The sequence below is a fragment of the Miniopterus schreibersii genome, assembly GCF_964146895.1.
Source record: "Miniopterus schreibersii genome assembly, chromosome: 1".
Lineage (NCBI taxonomy): Eukaryota > Metazoa > Chordata > Mammalia > Chiroptera > Miniopteridae > Miniopterus > Miniopterus schreibersii.
The window spans coordinates 89,928,118-89,943,816 of record NC_138101.1 but is presented as its reverse complement, the minus strand read 5'-3'; the positions used below and the strand labels follow the sequence as shown (position 1 = coordinate 89,943,816).

Here is a 15,699-nt window from a genome sequence, read left to right as displayed (position 1 = left end):
GATATTTTCTGAACTTTTAATAGATTTTGTTGTGTCATTGTTAGTCAGCATACTATATTTTGATTCAGCATTTCTGCAGAACCTTGCTGACGCCATCAGACTCACTGCTAGTTACATAAGAGTTTCAAACTGAGTTCTTCACCTATATCATATTTAGTACAGACACTGGATCTTATTATATGCATATTCAGGTTCTTATAGGAATTCAGTGTTATGCTGATGTACAGAATACAGACAACACTGGAGTCTCTTGAAATTTTCAATTTTAAATCCTTTTTACGTTGGCAGAAAGGATTCGATGTTTTCAATGCACTAGATTTGATGGAAAATAAGACATTCTTGGAAAAACTCAAGTTTGGTATAGGAGATGGCAATTTACAGTATTACTTGTACAATTGGAGGTGTCCAGGAACAGATTCTGAAAAGGTAAGGCGTTGATATACCCTTTGTAAACTTTATACATTTACCTAGGAAATTCCATACTTCCCTTAGGATTATTAAGCTTTTTAGTAGCTTTTTAAAAATACTGATCTATTGTACTACATTGTAATTTCATTTCTTTCTTGCTTATCTGTTCTTACTATTCCATTTCTTCCCTCCCTTTAGGTTGGACTTGTATTACAATAGGTGGATGTTTCCATTCCTAGAACTCTGACACTATCCATCATTTGTTAATATTCTATTTAATGATTCCTGGAACTGCCATTCCAAAGAATAAAAGCACAACTTAAGTGAAATCGATGCAGCCAGTAATAATCAGAAAAGATGAAAAAACATCCCTATGTGACCAGCACTACATATTTCTAGCTGGAACTTTCACATTCTTCCTTTTTTTCATTGTTTACACATTTAAAGGAGGGATGAAAGGGTACAACGAGCACATTCCTCTAATCAAACTTTTGACTGTCTCTTAATGAAGAGAAGGTATTTTTCCATTCTCTAGAAAGGGACCATTTTTAATGGATGGAACAGAAGTCACAGACTCATGTTAGAAAATCTTTGCTAATGTGTGGAGATAAACTGCTTCATTTTTATTTATTAAGTGGTGATCTGTTTGTCCATGTAACCGAAAAAAGGACCCATTTGGGAAATTTTTCCTTCTATCACTTTCCACTCTCACTGGGGACATTTCTGGAATCAGCACTTCCATTACTCAATGATGAGTGGTGGGTGTTTATGTGTAGAGCGAGATAAAAATGTACTGGTGAGTAGTACATTTATTTCTCCAGAAGCAAAGTTGCCAAATCAATAAACACACAAATGTGTGCTTTAATTTTCAACAGCAAAGCTTTGTGCAAACATGAACTGTGTTCTCTGAGAGTGTGCACCCAGGACTGATGAGACTTTGCTGCTGCTGCACAAACTTATTTCTTCTCAGCAACAGCAAGGATGTGCAAGGAAAAGAAAATGAAAGCGCTAAAGTAAAAGAAAATGCCCAGTGGAATTTATTAGTGCTATCAGGATATTGATAGTTTGAATGTTTTCATTACTTATGCAAAATTGCACATATTCCTTTATGCGGACTTTAATTTATCATGAAAGCTGTCATGCTAATCAAAAATGTCTTATTTGTAAATAAGTATTCATAATTTTGTTATGGATGGTGTTTTTATCTAAAATTTGAAAAAACAAGTTTCACAGTGTACATATATGTATATATTGCCAATAGTCCAAGGGGAAAAAAGATGCCAAATGAGGCCACATAAACTGGCCTTGACTCTAATTCCACAAAGGAGATACTTCTTCCTCCCCCCTTCTTCCAGTGCCTAGGCTGTTCAGTCCAGAAAAATTTAACAACGCGATGGCTTTTCCTTTATAAGTAGTCAAATGAAACCAGCCCTGTCTTATACCAGGTAGGCGGCAGCAAACTATGGCCCATCAGCTAAATCCAGCCCATTGCCTGTTTTTGTCCAGCCCACAAGCTAAGGATGGTTTTTACATTTTTGAGTGGTTAGAGGAAAATAACATTTTGTGACATACGAAAATTGTATGAAATTCAAATTTCAGCACCCATAAGTTTTATTGGAACACAGCCACACTCCTTCATTTATGTACTGCCTATGGCTGTTTCATGCTACAGAAGACAAGAGTTGTTTCAATAGATTATATGAACCAAAAAGCCTAACATATTTGCTATCTGGCCCTTACAGAAAATGTGATCCTGATTTACACTAAGGAGCTGAAAGCCACCTTCTGCAGTTTGCCATTATCCTAAAGACCAACCCAGGGCTTGTGGTATCCCTGAGAATACAGGTAGAGGGTGTGTGTGTGGGCTCCACAGTATACTTAGGACAGCACTGTGTACTTTCTTGGACACAGGGAAAACTTCTCATTTAAGATGATTGAACCCAATAGTATTTCTTAACAGAAGATGAAAACTTCAAGAAGCAAAATTGAACCAATTCACTGAAACTTTTTTCAGACACCAGCATTAAATAAGTGAGATTTTAATCTGGAGCCAAGGTTCAGTTGGGAATTATGTTCCATTTCATTTTTATAGCAGAGTCTTTCAAATAATTGCAGAATAGCCAGTTAGAAATTTTGTCACAAGCTAAATTCCAATGGTTATAGAAATCTTATTTTTTCTCATTTAAAAATAACTAGCACATTTGCCTCTATAATTTAAGATTATCAACGAGCATTTAAAAATAATCAGTAAAACTGCTTGTGTTTATTAAGCTGCTGGTAGAGCTAAATTTCAGTGTAGTATACAGTGTTTTATATATTTCAAAAACCATACATTTGCCCTACATCCTTTGTCAATAATGAAAATGCTCTTTTTCATGAGGATCTTTTATTTGGCCAGGATGGCATTCAGTAAAATTTAAGTGAGTGGAGGTGGCATAATCCATGCATCAACCAGAATTTAAGTTGAAAATAAACTTTAGCCACTCTTCCCCTTAAATAAGAAAAAGTTTCCAAACATACTGTAAGTAGCAGACACTTTAACATAACCACAGTATGTTGATTATGCTCCATTTCCTAACATGAAGGATGCCCATCATTGCACAGACCCACCTCTGAGAATCCAATCTCCTTTTATTTTCTTCTTGCCTCATTTCACCTAATTACCATCACATTTTATACACGCTAAGTTTCCAAGGAAATGTTAACCATGTAAAGGGGTGAATTCTAACTAATCAAAAGACCTTATCTGGCTTTTCTTAGAAGTATCAAGCCTTTGTCCCAAGCCCATGCTTAGACCTAACCTAAAGAAAGTCAAATCAGAGGAAGTAAAAAGTGATGTATTGTATCTGAAGACAATGTATTGCTTAGCATTTAGTATCTTTCCTTTAAAACTGATGACGTATCTGCAATCCAGTTTCATCTACTCTACTAACTAGAACCATGTTTACTGTGGTACATTTTCCAAGTTTGAGAGAAAGATGTTAAGTGCTGTAGGATACAGATGTTCTTGCTCACAAGCATTGTACCAACCTTTTAAAAAGTGAATTTACACAAGCATGGACATTAGTTTCAATAAACTTTTGATATGCATACTTCTGAATATTTTCTGCATTTAATGTTTTTAAGCTTCAGCATATCAGTGCTGTCTAAAAAGTCTTATGCATTTGAAAGGAACATTATTACCAATCTCCCGTAAATCTATGTATAAGTAACTCAGTTTATTCAAGTTTTGTTTTTTTTTTACAAGGTGTCATTTTCCAATTGTATTGAGTGACAAGTTTATACACAATTACTTTGAAGTAGTTTTTTTACTTTTGGGTGGTTTTCTCCTTTTATTAGGATTTGGAATCAGTTTCTTTATTTTAAGGGGTTGTAGCACTACAGCCTGCTGACCTTCAGTGAGCTTTCTCTTAGGTTTAGAGAGGTCTTCAAAAGAAGTGTCCAAAATTTCTTTGTCTTGGTTTTCCAAAGATTCACACTCTGAATTTTCCCTGGAGTCTTCAAGTCTATCTTGAAGCCATGGTACATTTAAATTGGGTACTCTGGGGATTATAACTTTAACTTCATTGACAAAGTCAGTGGTGTTCTTTTTAAATCCCAAAGCTAGCACACATTTTAAGCCAATGACAGGTGCAATTCTCTCACTGAGACGGGGAACCTGACAAGCAGGGACCATTCTACTTAAACTTAACTGAATCAGGTGTGAGGTGATGATTGCAGGCTTGGCTGACTTACACACTAGAACCAAAAGCAGTTCATTCCTTTCCAAAGCCCTGGTGACCTCATTAACGCCAATGGCAAGCTGCCTTCTGACATGGACAGAAGTCCACCCTGACACTTGTTGGTTATCTTCTGTTTTTTTCTCCTTCAGGTCCTCACTCATATCAACATCTATGCTACATTTGTTTTTGCCTTGTTTTTTTAAAAAAGGCTGCTTTTTACTTCTCTTCTTATCCTCAATCTTCTCAAGCCCAATAGATTTAAACCTGTCTTCAAGTGTCTGTAAGATGAAGTGCAAATCCTCTCTCTCCAGAGCACTCCAGCAGATTGTATACGGGTTGTTCAATGATGTCTTTACAGTTAAAGGTCTTGTCTTCCGAACAGAGCCCCTCCCTGGTGCCTGAGGAGCTGCAGCCATTCTAAAAGTCCTTCACTGAGAAGCAAAATGACAAAGGAAAATTTGGGTTAGCTAGCAATGCATGTCTTAAGAATATACCAGTTGTATCTGTTCTGATTCTTTACAAGCTACAGCGGACCTATCTATAGAGAACCAATTATGTGACCATACATTTAACCTCTCCTTTAAGATTCAGTAATTTATCTTCCCCATTTTTTTCATTTGATTGTCTTTATTCATATACAGACAATATGAATGTTTTGCATTATTGCAATCACAGTGAAATTCTATTTGTTTATTTCATTTATTAAAAGTGTTCCATGTTTCTGCGTGGCCAGCATGGCTCAGTGGCTGAGCATTGTGAACCAGGAGATCGAAATTTGATTCCTGTCAGGGCACATGCCTGGGTGGCTGGCTCGATCCCCAGTAGGGGGCGTGCAGGAGGCAGCGAATCAGTGACTCTCATCACTGATGTTTCTCTCTCTTCCTCTCCCTTCCTCTCTCTGAAATCAATAAAAACATGCTAAAAAAATATATATTCCATGTTTCTACTTGTTTGAAATTATCTTCTTAACGACTATACAGTATTAATCTTATTTGTTACCATTCTCTAAATTCCTCTCTAGTTAGGCTTTCATTCATCTATTCAACAAAGATTCACTGAGCACCTCCAACGTGCAGGCAGTGTTCCAAGCACTGGGGTTCAATGGTGAACAAGTCCCCACGTCCACCCACAGAACTCCCCATGTCCGCCTACACAGAGCTCAATTTGTGAGGGCTCTGGAAGCCTCTGCCTCTTTAGGTCGTGATTTTTTAAAGAACGATTAAAAATTCAAGAGATACTTTCATTTTATGCCCTCTTGTAAGTTTTCATCCCTGGACCCTGAGCTGCTTTTGTATATCCTTCCTAAAACATTTGATACATATGCAGGTGGACAATCCCCCTTCTTTCAGTTATCCCAAGCTGACTGCTCCTCCAGCTGGCAATTTGATGAAAACTAGGAAAATTTTGTAATGAAATTTAAAGGTATTAATCCATTAGGGAAAAATAACCAGAAGGAGCCTTGCTGGGGAAATATTATAAAACACTGATCTAGGGAGTATGTCCTGTTTCTCCTTCCTAGAGGCAACTGCATATTCCTTCCTCTTCCCTCAGTTTTCTTCCTCACGTTCTTCCTGGGGCTCAGGTAACAATCATAGGGACCCACGTAGCAAAACTCAAGGAAGTCAAACCAGCCCTGGAAAAGTCTTGTGTTTGGAACTATCCCTATTTCCAGGTAACCAGAGTTTCTCATTCCAGATATTCCCTCATTTATCCCACGGAGGCCTGCCCTCCCTGAAACACTCCATGCATGGTTCTAATAAAACTTCTCTAATCAAACTCCTACTTACCAGACTGACTACTGATGTTGACAAGCAAGTGTCTCTGTGGAGAACTCAGAATTTATAAGGCACTTTCTCCATGTATGTATTTGAGCCTCACAAATTTCCTGTATAACTGCCCCCAACATGTGGATGAGGAAACAGACCCAAGTCAAATACCTTGCTTGAAGTCACAGCTGGTTTCCAAATCTATATTTTATGGTCTCCCAATCCTGGCTGTACTTCAGAAATAATCTGTGGCCTTTAAAATATACAGATGGTTGGTCTTTACACTCAATCACTCAGTTGGAATCCCTAAAAATAGGGCTGGGGCATCTGGACATTTAAAAAGTTGTCCGGGTGAATGTGATAGAGAACTGGAATTAGGAACCACAGGTGTAGGACAGGAAGCCTTTCCACACTGGACAGCTCTGAAAAATGGTCTCCTGACCTCTCCTGGTCTCCAGAGCTCCAAGGGGTGTGTGATCAGATCTCGTTCATGTCAGTATCGTGTCCCTGCTAGAGACTCGGTATCTGCAGCCTTCAAACCAGCCCCACTGCACAGCCCTCCCCAACCAACATTATCTATGCTCCACTCAAGCTCAGAACTGGTAAGTAGTTCATCCAAATCCAAAGGTTGAAGGTGGTCAGGAAGATGAGCAAGACAAAAATAATCTGATGGAGCTCTTGCCAAACTGCAAATCTGTTAATGTGTCAGCATTCAAACAACACAGAATAAATACTTACAATTATGTGCTCTGGAGAGAGCAAGATATGCATTAACTCCTGTCCTCAGAATCTGGTGTGGGAAAGGAGAACCAAGAAGTTAGATAAGCAGAATCTTAATGCCCTATAATGCAAAAACAAAGTACTCACTGGTAAGAAGTAATAGCTTTGGTAGAGAAAAATAGGAAGCCCTTGTTGAGGTGCCTTTGGAGCTGTCTTGGAGGCCTCTACTGACTATAGGATCAAGTGCAAACTCTTTAAGGTGACATAGAAGGCCCCCCACACACTCCCCATCTCCCCACCAGCCTTTCTCATGTGCTCCATCAGGCACGTTACACCCCACCACTGAACCACATGCTACTTGAGGCCACCAATTTCTCCTCTCGATGTCCTTATGCACACCATTCCCTCTACCTGTAATACTATTCCCACCCTTAGCCTCATGACCCCCCTTTCTTACTTCAAGTATTTCTGGATTATCCACAATGTACCAAGCCATTAAATATTACAGTGAAAGTCAGTGGCCTCAATGAGCTTAGAATCTATGAGGAAGACATATCAGCAGGTAATAATACAGTAAGACATTCAGATCAGGGAACAGGATACTAAAGGAACATAGCAGAAGACTGACTTAATGGAGGGAGTCAGGAAGGGCCTCCTGGAGGAAGTGACCTTTTGACTAAGTATCTGAAGAATGCCTACCAAAGGGAGTACCAAGTAGTGTGTCCAGAGGACAGCATTAAAGGAAAGTCAATGTAACTGGGACAGATGCTGGAGAAAGTAGTGAGAGATTAGGAAAGGTGGGTAAAGACCAGACGGTGAAGGTCCTTGAAGGCCTTACAGTGGGAAGCGACTGTACTACCTTAAAGCAGGGGAGTGGCAGGATTGGAAAAGCACTGCAGGATGATCTTTGTGGACTGGGGCGTGTAAGGGTCATTGGCCAAGACGGAAGCAGTAAAGAGGCTCCCGGAGAAGTCCCCGGTAAGAAATGATGGTGGCCTGCTGTAGAATAGCTGCAGAAGGGATGGACAGAAATACATGCTAGTTAAAACAGTTAAAAGGTAAAATCTACCGAACGTAGTGACCAACTGGGAGTAAGGCAGGGAATGGTCCCAGGGCCGCCTCCCGGTTCCTAGATCCAGCAGGGAGGAGGACCGGCCAGTCCCCGAGGCTGCCGTCAAACGCCGTGAACCCCTCCCTCAGTGCCGTGCCTGTACCTAGCGCCTTCAGTACTTTACTATTTAGCACACGCTACTGGAGTTATTCTGCGGTCCGTCTCCGCGTCCAGGCTGTGGAGTCCTGAAAGGCCGGCGTGAGGCTTCCCCTTGGTATTTCTCTTACCCAAAGGACGCTCAACTCCAGGCCAAGCGCCGAGCGCGAGCCAGAGGCCCGCAGACAGAAAACCCGCCCGTCCGGGCAGGGCTGCCGCGCCGCGGCGGCGGGTCCAGGGAAAGCGCTGGCGGGGTCCAGGTCCTGCGCGCCCGGCCTCCGCACGCCGCGAGTCCCAGTCGCGATTCCACCCCGCGCGAGCCCCCTCCTGCCCCTCCCACTCACAGTCGCGACAGCGCCGGGTCCACGAGAGCCGCCACGCGCGTGCGCACAGCCCTCGCCTCCAAATGCTCACGGAAGTTCACGTTTCATCACTCTGCGTTCTCTCACGTACCGCGGAAAAAGTGGGCTCTGTGCTACGCGCGGCCCTTAAGGTCCAGGGCGGGTACCGAGCTGCAGAAACCTTGCTTTTGGGAGCAGTGGTGGGACTGAGGCTCCGGAAAGGCGCCTGCCGTGAGGGGCCTTCAGCAGCAGTGCGCATGCGCAATGTCTGTCTCGCGCGATCTCACGGTTGCCACGGTAACCTGCAGCTAGCTAGCTCGGCTGCCTCACCTGGGAGTTTGAAAGCTGGTCCTCTCACCAGCCGCCCTCTCCCTTCTCACTCAGTTGCTACCTTTCTGCACCTGGCAGTCAGCCCTCTCTCTCTTCCCGCTTTTCTGTATTTGGCTTGCCTAAGGGGCGCAAAACCTTAGCCCCTGTCCCAGTGCCCCCATCATCATTGAATCCCTGCGGGAATGCCCAGCATCAGGAAAATCAAGATAAACGGGGGATGAGGAGTGGTTTGAGGAAAAAACATGCCTACAGGCAATAATGTAGGCGATCTCGAGCCCCCTGCAAGAGGGGGAGTAAAGGCTGCTGTGAGCTGTGTGGCAGCAGTTCAGAAAACTCCAAGTGTCTGCTGTGGCTACTCCAACCAATGGAGACTAATGGCTGGGAATGGAGTCGCTGAGGAGTTACGGACAGTTGTCAACTAGCTGAATATTTTCAAAGGCATTTGGTTCTGATGATTTACACTTGGCAAGAACTTAGAAGACGGCAGGTTGAATGTGATCTAATGAGCCCCCTCCCTATTCAGGCACCTCTTCCTTTTGCTTTTCCAATCTGACAGCTTCCTCTTCCTTTTCCTCCTCTAAACATCTTCCTCTTTTTCTCAATCTCTTACCTGCTTGTTTTGCCCCCCCCCCCTTTTTTTGGTCTAGTTTTATATTTTCAATTTTCATCACCTACATGTACCTAACTGGCCATAAAGTTAACAAAACAAACAGCTTTGTTGCTTTTTGTGAAAGATTAGTGCATCACAGGGTAAAATACAATGTGATTTTAAAAATCTCAATTAGATTAAAAAACGAAGTCACAATGAGTTTGAGTGTAACAACAGGCTCTGTTTCATACAATGAACCCTCTTAGTTCACTGTGATGAACTGTAAACATGCACTCCTAAAGTAGCCTTAGATCTCTAGCTTTTAAGCTATAAGACAGAGACACACATCTAATTGAAATACTGGAGTAATGAGAAGGAAATGTGTGTAAGTTTTTTTTGCACTTAAGTTCTAGATTTATAGTTCCAGATTTTATAAAGTTATACCATCATCTCAGTTTACATTTGCTCCATGAAAATTACCTGCCATTACCTTCCACAGCTCTGGAGCCAGGCTGGCTAGGTTGAAACCCTAACTTCATTACTAACTAGGCCTGTGACCATAAAGCAAGCTAATTGACTCTCTATGACGTGATGAAAATAGTACCAGTTGTGAAGATTAGAACAGCTAAGCTATGTAAGATGCATAGCACAGTCTCTGGCATACAGAAAGTGCTTGATATGATAACTGTGATGAATCTAGTGAGAACCTGAATTAAGAATTAATAAAAATTAACTGTGGCCTTTTTGATTTTAGTGCTTGTGTTCTAGTTAAAAACTAGTCATAATTTCTACAAAAATTTTGCTAAAATAAGTAACTATTTCTCTCCCATTTGTAGCACACAAACATAACAAAAAAACAAAAAATGGAAAAAATATTCCCACTGCATAGTGGCAGTGCTAAATGTCCAAAGATAAGGCCAGCAAGGAGAAAACCTAATTGGATTCAGACCATTTATTATACTTACAAGACAACAAAAGCAAGATCAGCATGACATCCCTAGTCACAGAGGTCATAGAGGTAAACAACCATAGGTTTATGAGTGGTGGGTCATACTGCACTGGCAAACTAACTTTAAACTTCAGCCAACAGTTTCAGAGACTAACACAGAAGGTGGCAGCTGTACCGTAGGAGTGAGGGGCTGGGGGGAAGAGAAAGGAGGGCAAGATGAAAAGCCCTGGTCTCAACTGAAACGAGGGAAATGGAAGACACATTTCACCCCTGTGGGCTCTCCCACAAGATGGAGGGATCACAGGAAAATCCGCCGAGACTCTAGTCTGCAGTCTAGCCTTGCATATGCGGCTAGATGAAGACATGTAAGGTGGTCTGGGGCCCATGGCAGAGCCAATCAATTAAAAAAAGTTTTAGTCCTGGTGCAGTAGCTCATTTGGTTAGAATGTCATCCCAATGTGCCAAGGTTACTGGTTCAGTCTCACGTCAGGGCACATACAAGAAGCAACCAACGAATGCGTAAATAAGTGGAACAACAAATCCATGTTTCTCTCCCTCTCTCTCTCTCTCTCTCCCCCTTCCTTCTCTCTAAAATCAATAACTTCTAAATTAAAAAATAAAAATAAAAAAGAATTTTATATGGCAACTAAGCTAGTCTGAGATTATTTTTTTAATAAACTATTTTTAGAGCTTTGTTTTTTAAAAGGGAAGAGGCCTAATGTGATTTGATGCTAGACTTCTGACTTCCCGTGGGTTCTAAAGACCCAGCACCAATTTTGGAAATAAAGTATTGACGTGATATAAAATTGGCTGCAAGTAACTGTTCAAAATATGATATATGCATGCAGAGCCTAGAATTTTAGAATTATTTAAGGTATAGATATTTATATGAATTAAATTATCACAGAATTCCTTCTGAAGCAATATGAGAACAAGTTATTGAGAAGCACTTTTATTTAATCCTCACCTAAGGATATGTTTTTATTGATTTTTAAAGAGAGGAAGAGAGAGACATATGTGAGAGAAACAGCAATTGATGGATTGATTGTCTCCCGTACTGGCCCAGACCAGGGATCGAACCCATTACCTAAGTATGTGTACTGACCAGGAATCAAACCTGCAACCTTTTGGTGCACATGACAGAGCTCCAACCAACGGACCCACCTGGCCAGGGCAAGAAACAGTTTTAAGATAGAAATGTGTACATATGCCTGTATATGTATTAGGTAAATGTAAATAACATTTTACTTTGTTCAACAATATTTATGGTCAATAAATGGACCATCTTTTATATGTTAAGCAGTGTGCTAGATGTTAGACATGTAAGAATAAATAAACTATTTGTTTTTCTTTCCTTCCTTCCCTCCTGCTTCCCTCCCTCCCTTTATTCAACAGATAACAGTATTTAGTGTATTCTAAGTATTGAGGATAAAGCAGTGAACCAAACAAAGTTCTAATGGAAGAGACAGACGATAAACAAAAAAAGTAGAAAATATATATATACTATGTCAGATGATGCAAAGTGCTATGGACAAAAACAAAGCAAGGAAGGGAGAAGGGGAGTGCTTGGGTGCAGGTGATAAAAGGCCTCCCTGAGAGATGACATGTGAGGGGGTGAAGGACTGAACCAGGCAGACAACCTGGGAAGAGTATTCAGAGGTAAAGGCCTTCAGGCAGGAGTGTGGGACCAGTTGAAACAGCAAGGGGGCCAAGGACAGCAGGAACCCTTTGAAGGAAGGTGAGAATGGAAGGAGAGGAGAGAAGAGATGGCTCCAGGCTTGAAGATAAAACTAAAGATACTTCTTGGGCTAAAGGCTTCTGGAGGAGGGGGGGGTGCCATCTAGACTGAGCCTTGAAAGAGGAACTGACCAATTTAGAAGGTGGGGGAAGGGCATTCCAGACAGTAGAGGAGCCGCTATCTATAAACCCGGAAAAAGAGAACTTATAGTTGGGTAGACCTGGTGAGTAGGGTGTGCATGCTGTGGGGAAGACTGCAGTGAGATGAGGTTGAAAATGTCAGTAGGACCTCAACGATAGTGCACCATCCCATGTATTATTCAGTGGCTATTCTGAGGACAGCTAATTATTTCAGGCACTAGATCTCAACCTTGGCTGCCTCATTCCTAATGCATGTATCCTACCCAACAATCCTTAAATCAGAATCTCTAGCAGTAAGAATCAGACATTGGGTTTGTGTCTGAATTTTTCCATCCAGACGATTGCCAAAATAGAAAAAACCATCCTAAAATTCATATGGGATCTCAAGGGACTCCCAAATAGCCAAAACAATCTCGAAAATAAACAAAATTGTAGGACTCCGCTTCCTGATTTAAAAAATTGCTACAAAACTAAAGTAATCAAAACAGCATTATACTGACATAAAGACAGACATATAGACCAACAGAATAGAGCCCAGAAATGAACCCTCACATATTTGGTCAACTAATTTTGACAAGGGGGCTAATGGGGCTGGGAAAACTGGACATTCACATGCAGATGTACTTTCACAAAAATACAGACACAAACCCAAATGTACTTTCACCTTATACAAAAATTAACTCAAAATGGATCAAAGACCTAAACATAAAATCTAAAATTATAAAACTCAATACAGGAGAAAGTCTTCATGACATTGCATTTGACATTGGTATCTTGGATATGACACTAAAAGCACAGATAACAAAAGAAAAAATGTAAACTGGATCTTCATCAAAATTAAAACCTTTTGTGCATTGACACTCTCAAGAGTGAAAGACCACCCACAGAATGGGAGAAAATATTTGCAAGTCATAATATGATAAGAGATTAATACTCAGAATATATAAATAACCCCTACAACTCAACAATAAAAACCTAATACAAAAAAAGGGCAAAGGACTTAGACATTTCTCCAAAGAAGATATACAAATTGCCAATAAGCACATGAAAAGATGCTCAACATCCTTAGTAGAGAAATGAAAATCAAAGCCATAATGAGGTACCACTTCACACCCACTAAGATGGCTATTATTTTTAAAAAATAGAAAATAAGTGTTGGCAAGGATATTGAAATATAAGAATCCTACTAAAATGTCTATTATATATATATTTTAAAAAATAGAAAGCCCGGCCGGGCGTGGCTCAGCGGTTGAGCGTCCACCTAGGATCCAGGGGATCAGAGTTCGATTCCCGGTCAGGGCACATGCCCGGGTTGTGGGCTCGATCAATGACTCTTTCATCATTGATGTTTCTATCTCTCTCTCCCTCTCCTTTCCTCTCTCTGAAATCAATAAAAATATATTTAAAAAATAAATAAATAGAAATAAAAATAAAAATAATAGAAAATAAATATTGGTAAGAATATTAAGAAATCAGAACCCTCCTACACTGCTGATGGGAATATAAAATGGTGCAGCTGCTGTGGGAAACTGTCAGTTCTTCAAAGAGTTAAACATAGACTTAACAATATGACCCAACAATTCTATTCTTAAGTATACAGGGTGGGTCAAAAGTAGGTTTACAGTTGTTTGTATGAAAAATAATACAATTAATTAATAACAATATAAGAATAAACTGTGTTTCGCATACTCATAACTGTAAACCTACTTTTGCCCACCCCTGTTTATCCAAAATAATTGGAAGCTGGGACTGAGACTGAACAGATACTTTTATGCCAGTACTCATAGCAGCATTATCCACAATGGCTAAAAGGTGGAAACAACTCAAGTGTCTATCAGTAGGTGAATGGATGAACAAAATGTGATGTGTACATACAACGGAACAATATCCAGCCATAAAAGAAAGAATGAAGTACTGACATATGCCACAACGTGGATAAACCTTGAAAAAAACATTATGCTAAGTGAAATAAGTCAGTCACAAAATGACAAATATTGTATGATTAAACTTATATGAACTACCTAGACTAGGCAAATTCATAGAGACAGAAAGTAGAGCAGAGGTTACCAGGGGAGGAGGGGATGGGAAGCTATTATTTAATGGATATAGAGTTTCTTTGGGGAAAGATGAAAAAGTTTTGAAAGTAGATAGTTGTGATGGTAACACAGTATTGTGAATATACTTAATTCCACTGGATTGTACACTTAATAATGGTTAAAATAATAAACTTTATGTTATGTGTATTTTGCTACATACACAAACAGTACTTGTTTGTGGTCCCAGACATGGCTAGTCCCTCACTTGACAAGAAGCATTGGGCTGGAGCACAGTAAAGATCCTACTTGTGTAAAAGGAAAGTGGGGAACACTTTGTTGCATAGACTGTGCTTCTTCATACCCATATGTGTCATCTGCATTAAATATAGTCTAGAGGTACATGCATTTCCATCCAGTTGTAGAGATGATGATTCTTTCAAAGTGTTCTACTGAAAGTGGTTATTCAATAGGGGTTATTATCTGTCACAGAAGTCTGGAGGTTTTCCAAAACTAGCTCATTTGGCTACACAGCAGTTCATCAGAATCCCAAGGGCTTTCTATGTTTCCCTTTTGCCATCCTCAGAATGTTGGCATCTGCTCTCAAGCTTGTCCTCTCAAGGTCACAACTGAGCTGTCACAGCTCCAATCATCGCATCCTACACAATCACCTCATGTAAGGCATTAAGTTTTGCCTCGTGCATTTCTTTCTTTTTATCAGAAAGAAAAATCTAAAAGCCTCAATATACTTCCCTTTGTGGCTTATTGGACAGAACTGGTCATATGCCCACACCTAAACCAGTCACTGGCAGAGGTGAATAAATTAAGCAAGAACAGCTTAGGCCAATTATGATTCTTCTCCTGAAGATAGACCCACCTTCCCTGAGCATCTTTTGGTTACATAACTAAGCAGAAGTAGGGTTGTTGACCAAAAAAAAAAAAAGACGGAATTGGCTTCTAGATGGGGAACCAGTAGGAAGACATTTTGCAGAATGCATTAACTGGACATTAATATGTAAGACATGCAATATTATAACCCAAAGAGCAGAGTGGAGACAAAATTATAAGTCCTATATACTTTAATTCAGCACTGACTACATATTGTTATTGAAACCAAAGGCTAACAATTTCACAGATTTACTGAGGAACACTGAAACAAATGAGAGATTGTTGCCAGTGATGCTTTGAGAAGCTAAAGCCCTGAACTAGTCCTTATATCTTGTCAGGTTGGGTAAAGCTAGAAGATACTTATGAACCTTTACTCTGAATATTCTAAAAATATAAATACTAAACCAAATTAAGGTAAAGGTGCCTCCTGTCAAATACAGTCTTTTTCTGAAACTTGTTGCCAGTAAAATGGTCCTGGATAGTTTTGTTGCAGTGAGTTCCTCTAGAACATCCTAACTTTAAAATGATATGAAATGGGACCTTTCATGTCTAGGCTATGCTTACTTAGTTGTTTGTTTGGGGATATTATATTATTTATTGTTTCAGAAAATGAGATTTATTAGAATGCTGCAGAAAATTATTTTACTTATCTAAAGTCATAATATAATCATAAGCATTGTAATCACTAATTCAGTGTTATGACATCACTGACTTTATAACTTTACTATTATAGAAGTGACTTGATTTTATTGCTTAGTCAGAAAGTATTAAGACTCCTGTTTTGACTTTCTGCCTACATATCTGTTTGTAATGAATCTGATAGCACTAATGATCCTACCAGAGTCACCAATTTGGAAACCTTTAATGA

At 40.0% G+C, this 15,699-nt stretch overlaps 2 protein-coding genes across 13 annotated transcripts in view; one reads left to right on the top strand and one right to left on the bottom strand.

Moving 5' to 3' along the window:
• NMT2 (N-myristoyltransferase 2) overlaps nucleotides 1-3,508 on the top strand; it is a 64,050-nt gene extending 60,542 nt beyond the window's left edge. For 4 of the 7 annotated variants that reach the window (XR_014000021.1, XR_014000022.1, XM_081154274.1 and 1 more), the window contains 2 exons: nucleotides 289-426; nucleotides 607-3,508. Coding sequence is in view for 5 of the 7 variants with exons in the window: in XM_081154274.1 (XP_081010400.1) it covers nucleotides 289-426; nucleotides 607-627 (159 nt within the window). In the remaining 2 variants the exon portion in view is untranslated. The remainder of the gene's footprint in view (nucleotides 1-288; nucleotides 427-606) is intronic. The other 3 variants (XM_081154276.1, XM_081154278.1, XM_081154275.1) reach the window with 2 other exon arrangements.
• Nucleotides 3,509-3,605: 97 nt separating this feature from the next.
• RPP38 (ribonuclease P/MRP subunit p38) lies at nucleotides 3,606-8,421 on the bottom strand. Of its 6 annotated transcripts, none has more exons than XR_014000030.1 (4): nucleotides 7,955-8,165; nucleotides 7,476-7,626; nucleotides 6,635-6,686; nucleotides 3,606-4,561 (listed from the first exon to the last, which is right to left on the bottom strand). XR_014000030.1 is itself a non-coding variant. In XM_081154332.1 (4 exons), the coding sequence occupies exon 4, from the start codon at nucleotides 4,544-4,546 to the stop codon at nucleotides 3,698-3,700; it is 849 nt and encodes a 282-aa protein (XP_081010458.1). In that variant the 5' UTR covers nucleotides 4,547-4,561; nucleotides 6,635-6,686; nucleotides 7,476-7,626; nucleotides 7,831-8,402; the 3' UTR covers nucleotides 3,606-3,697. The 6 variants fall into 6 exon arrangements, 4 of the variants coding, with proteins under 4 accessions (XP_081010458.1, XP_081010455.1, XP_081010456.1 ...); XM_081154332.1 differs by having other exon boundaries at nucleotides 7,831-8,402; XR_014000029.1 differs by lacking the exons at nucleotides 7,476-7,626; nucleotides 7,955-8,165 and adding an exon at nucleotides 8,168-8,421.
• Nucleotides 8,422-15,699: the final 7,278 nt, after the last annotated feature.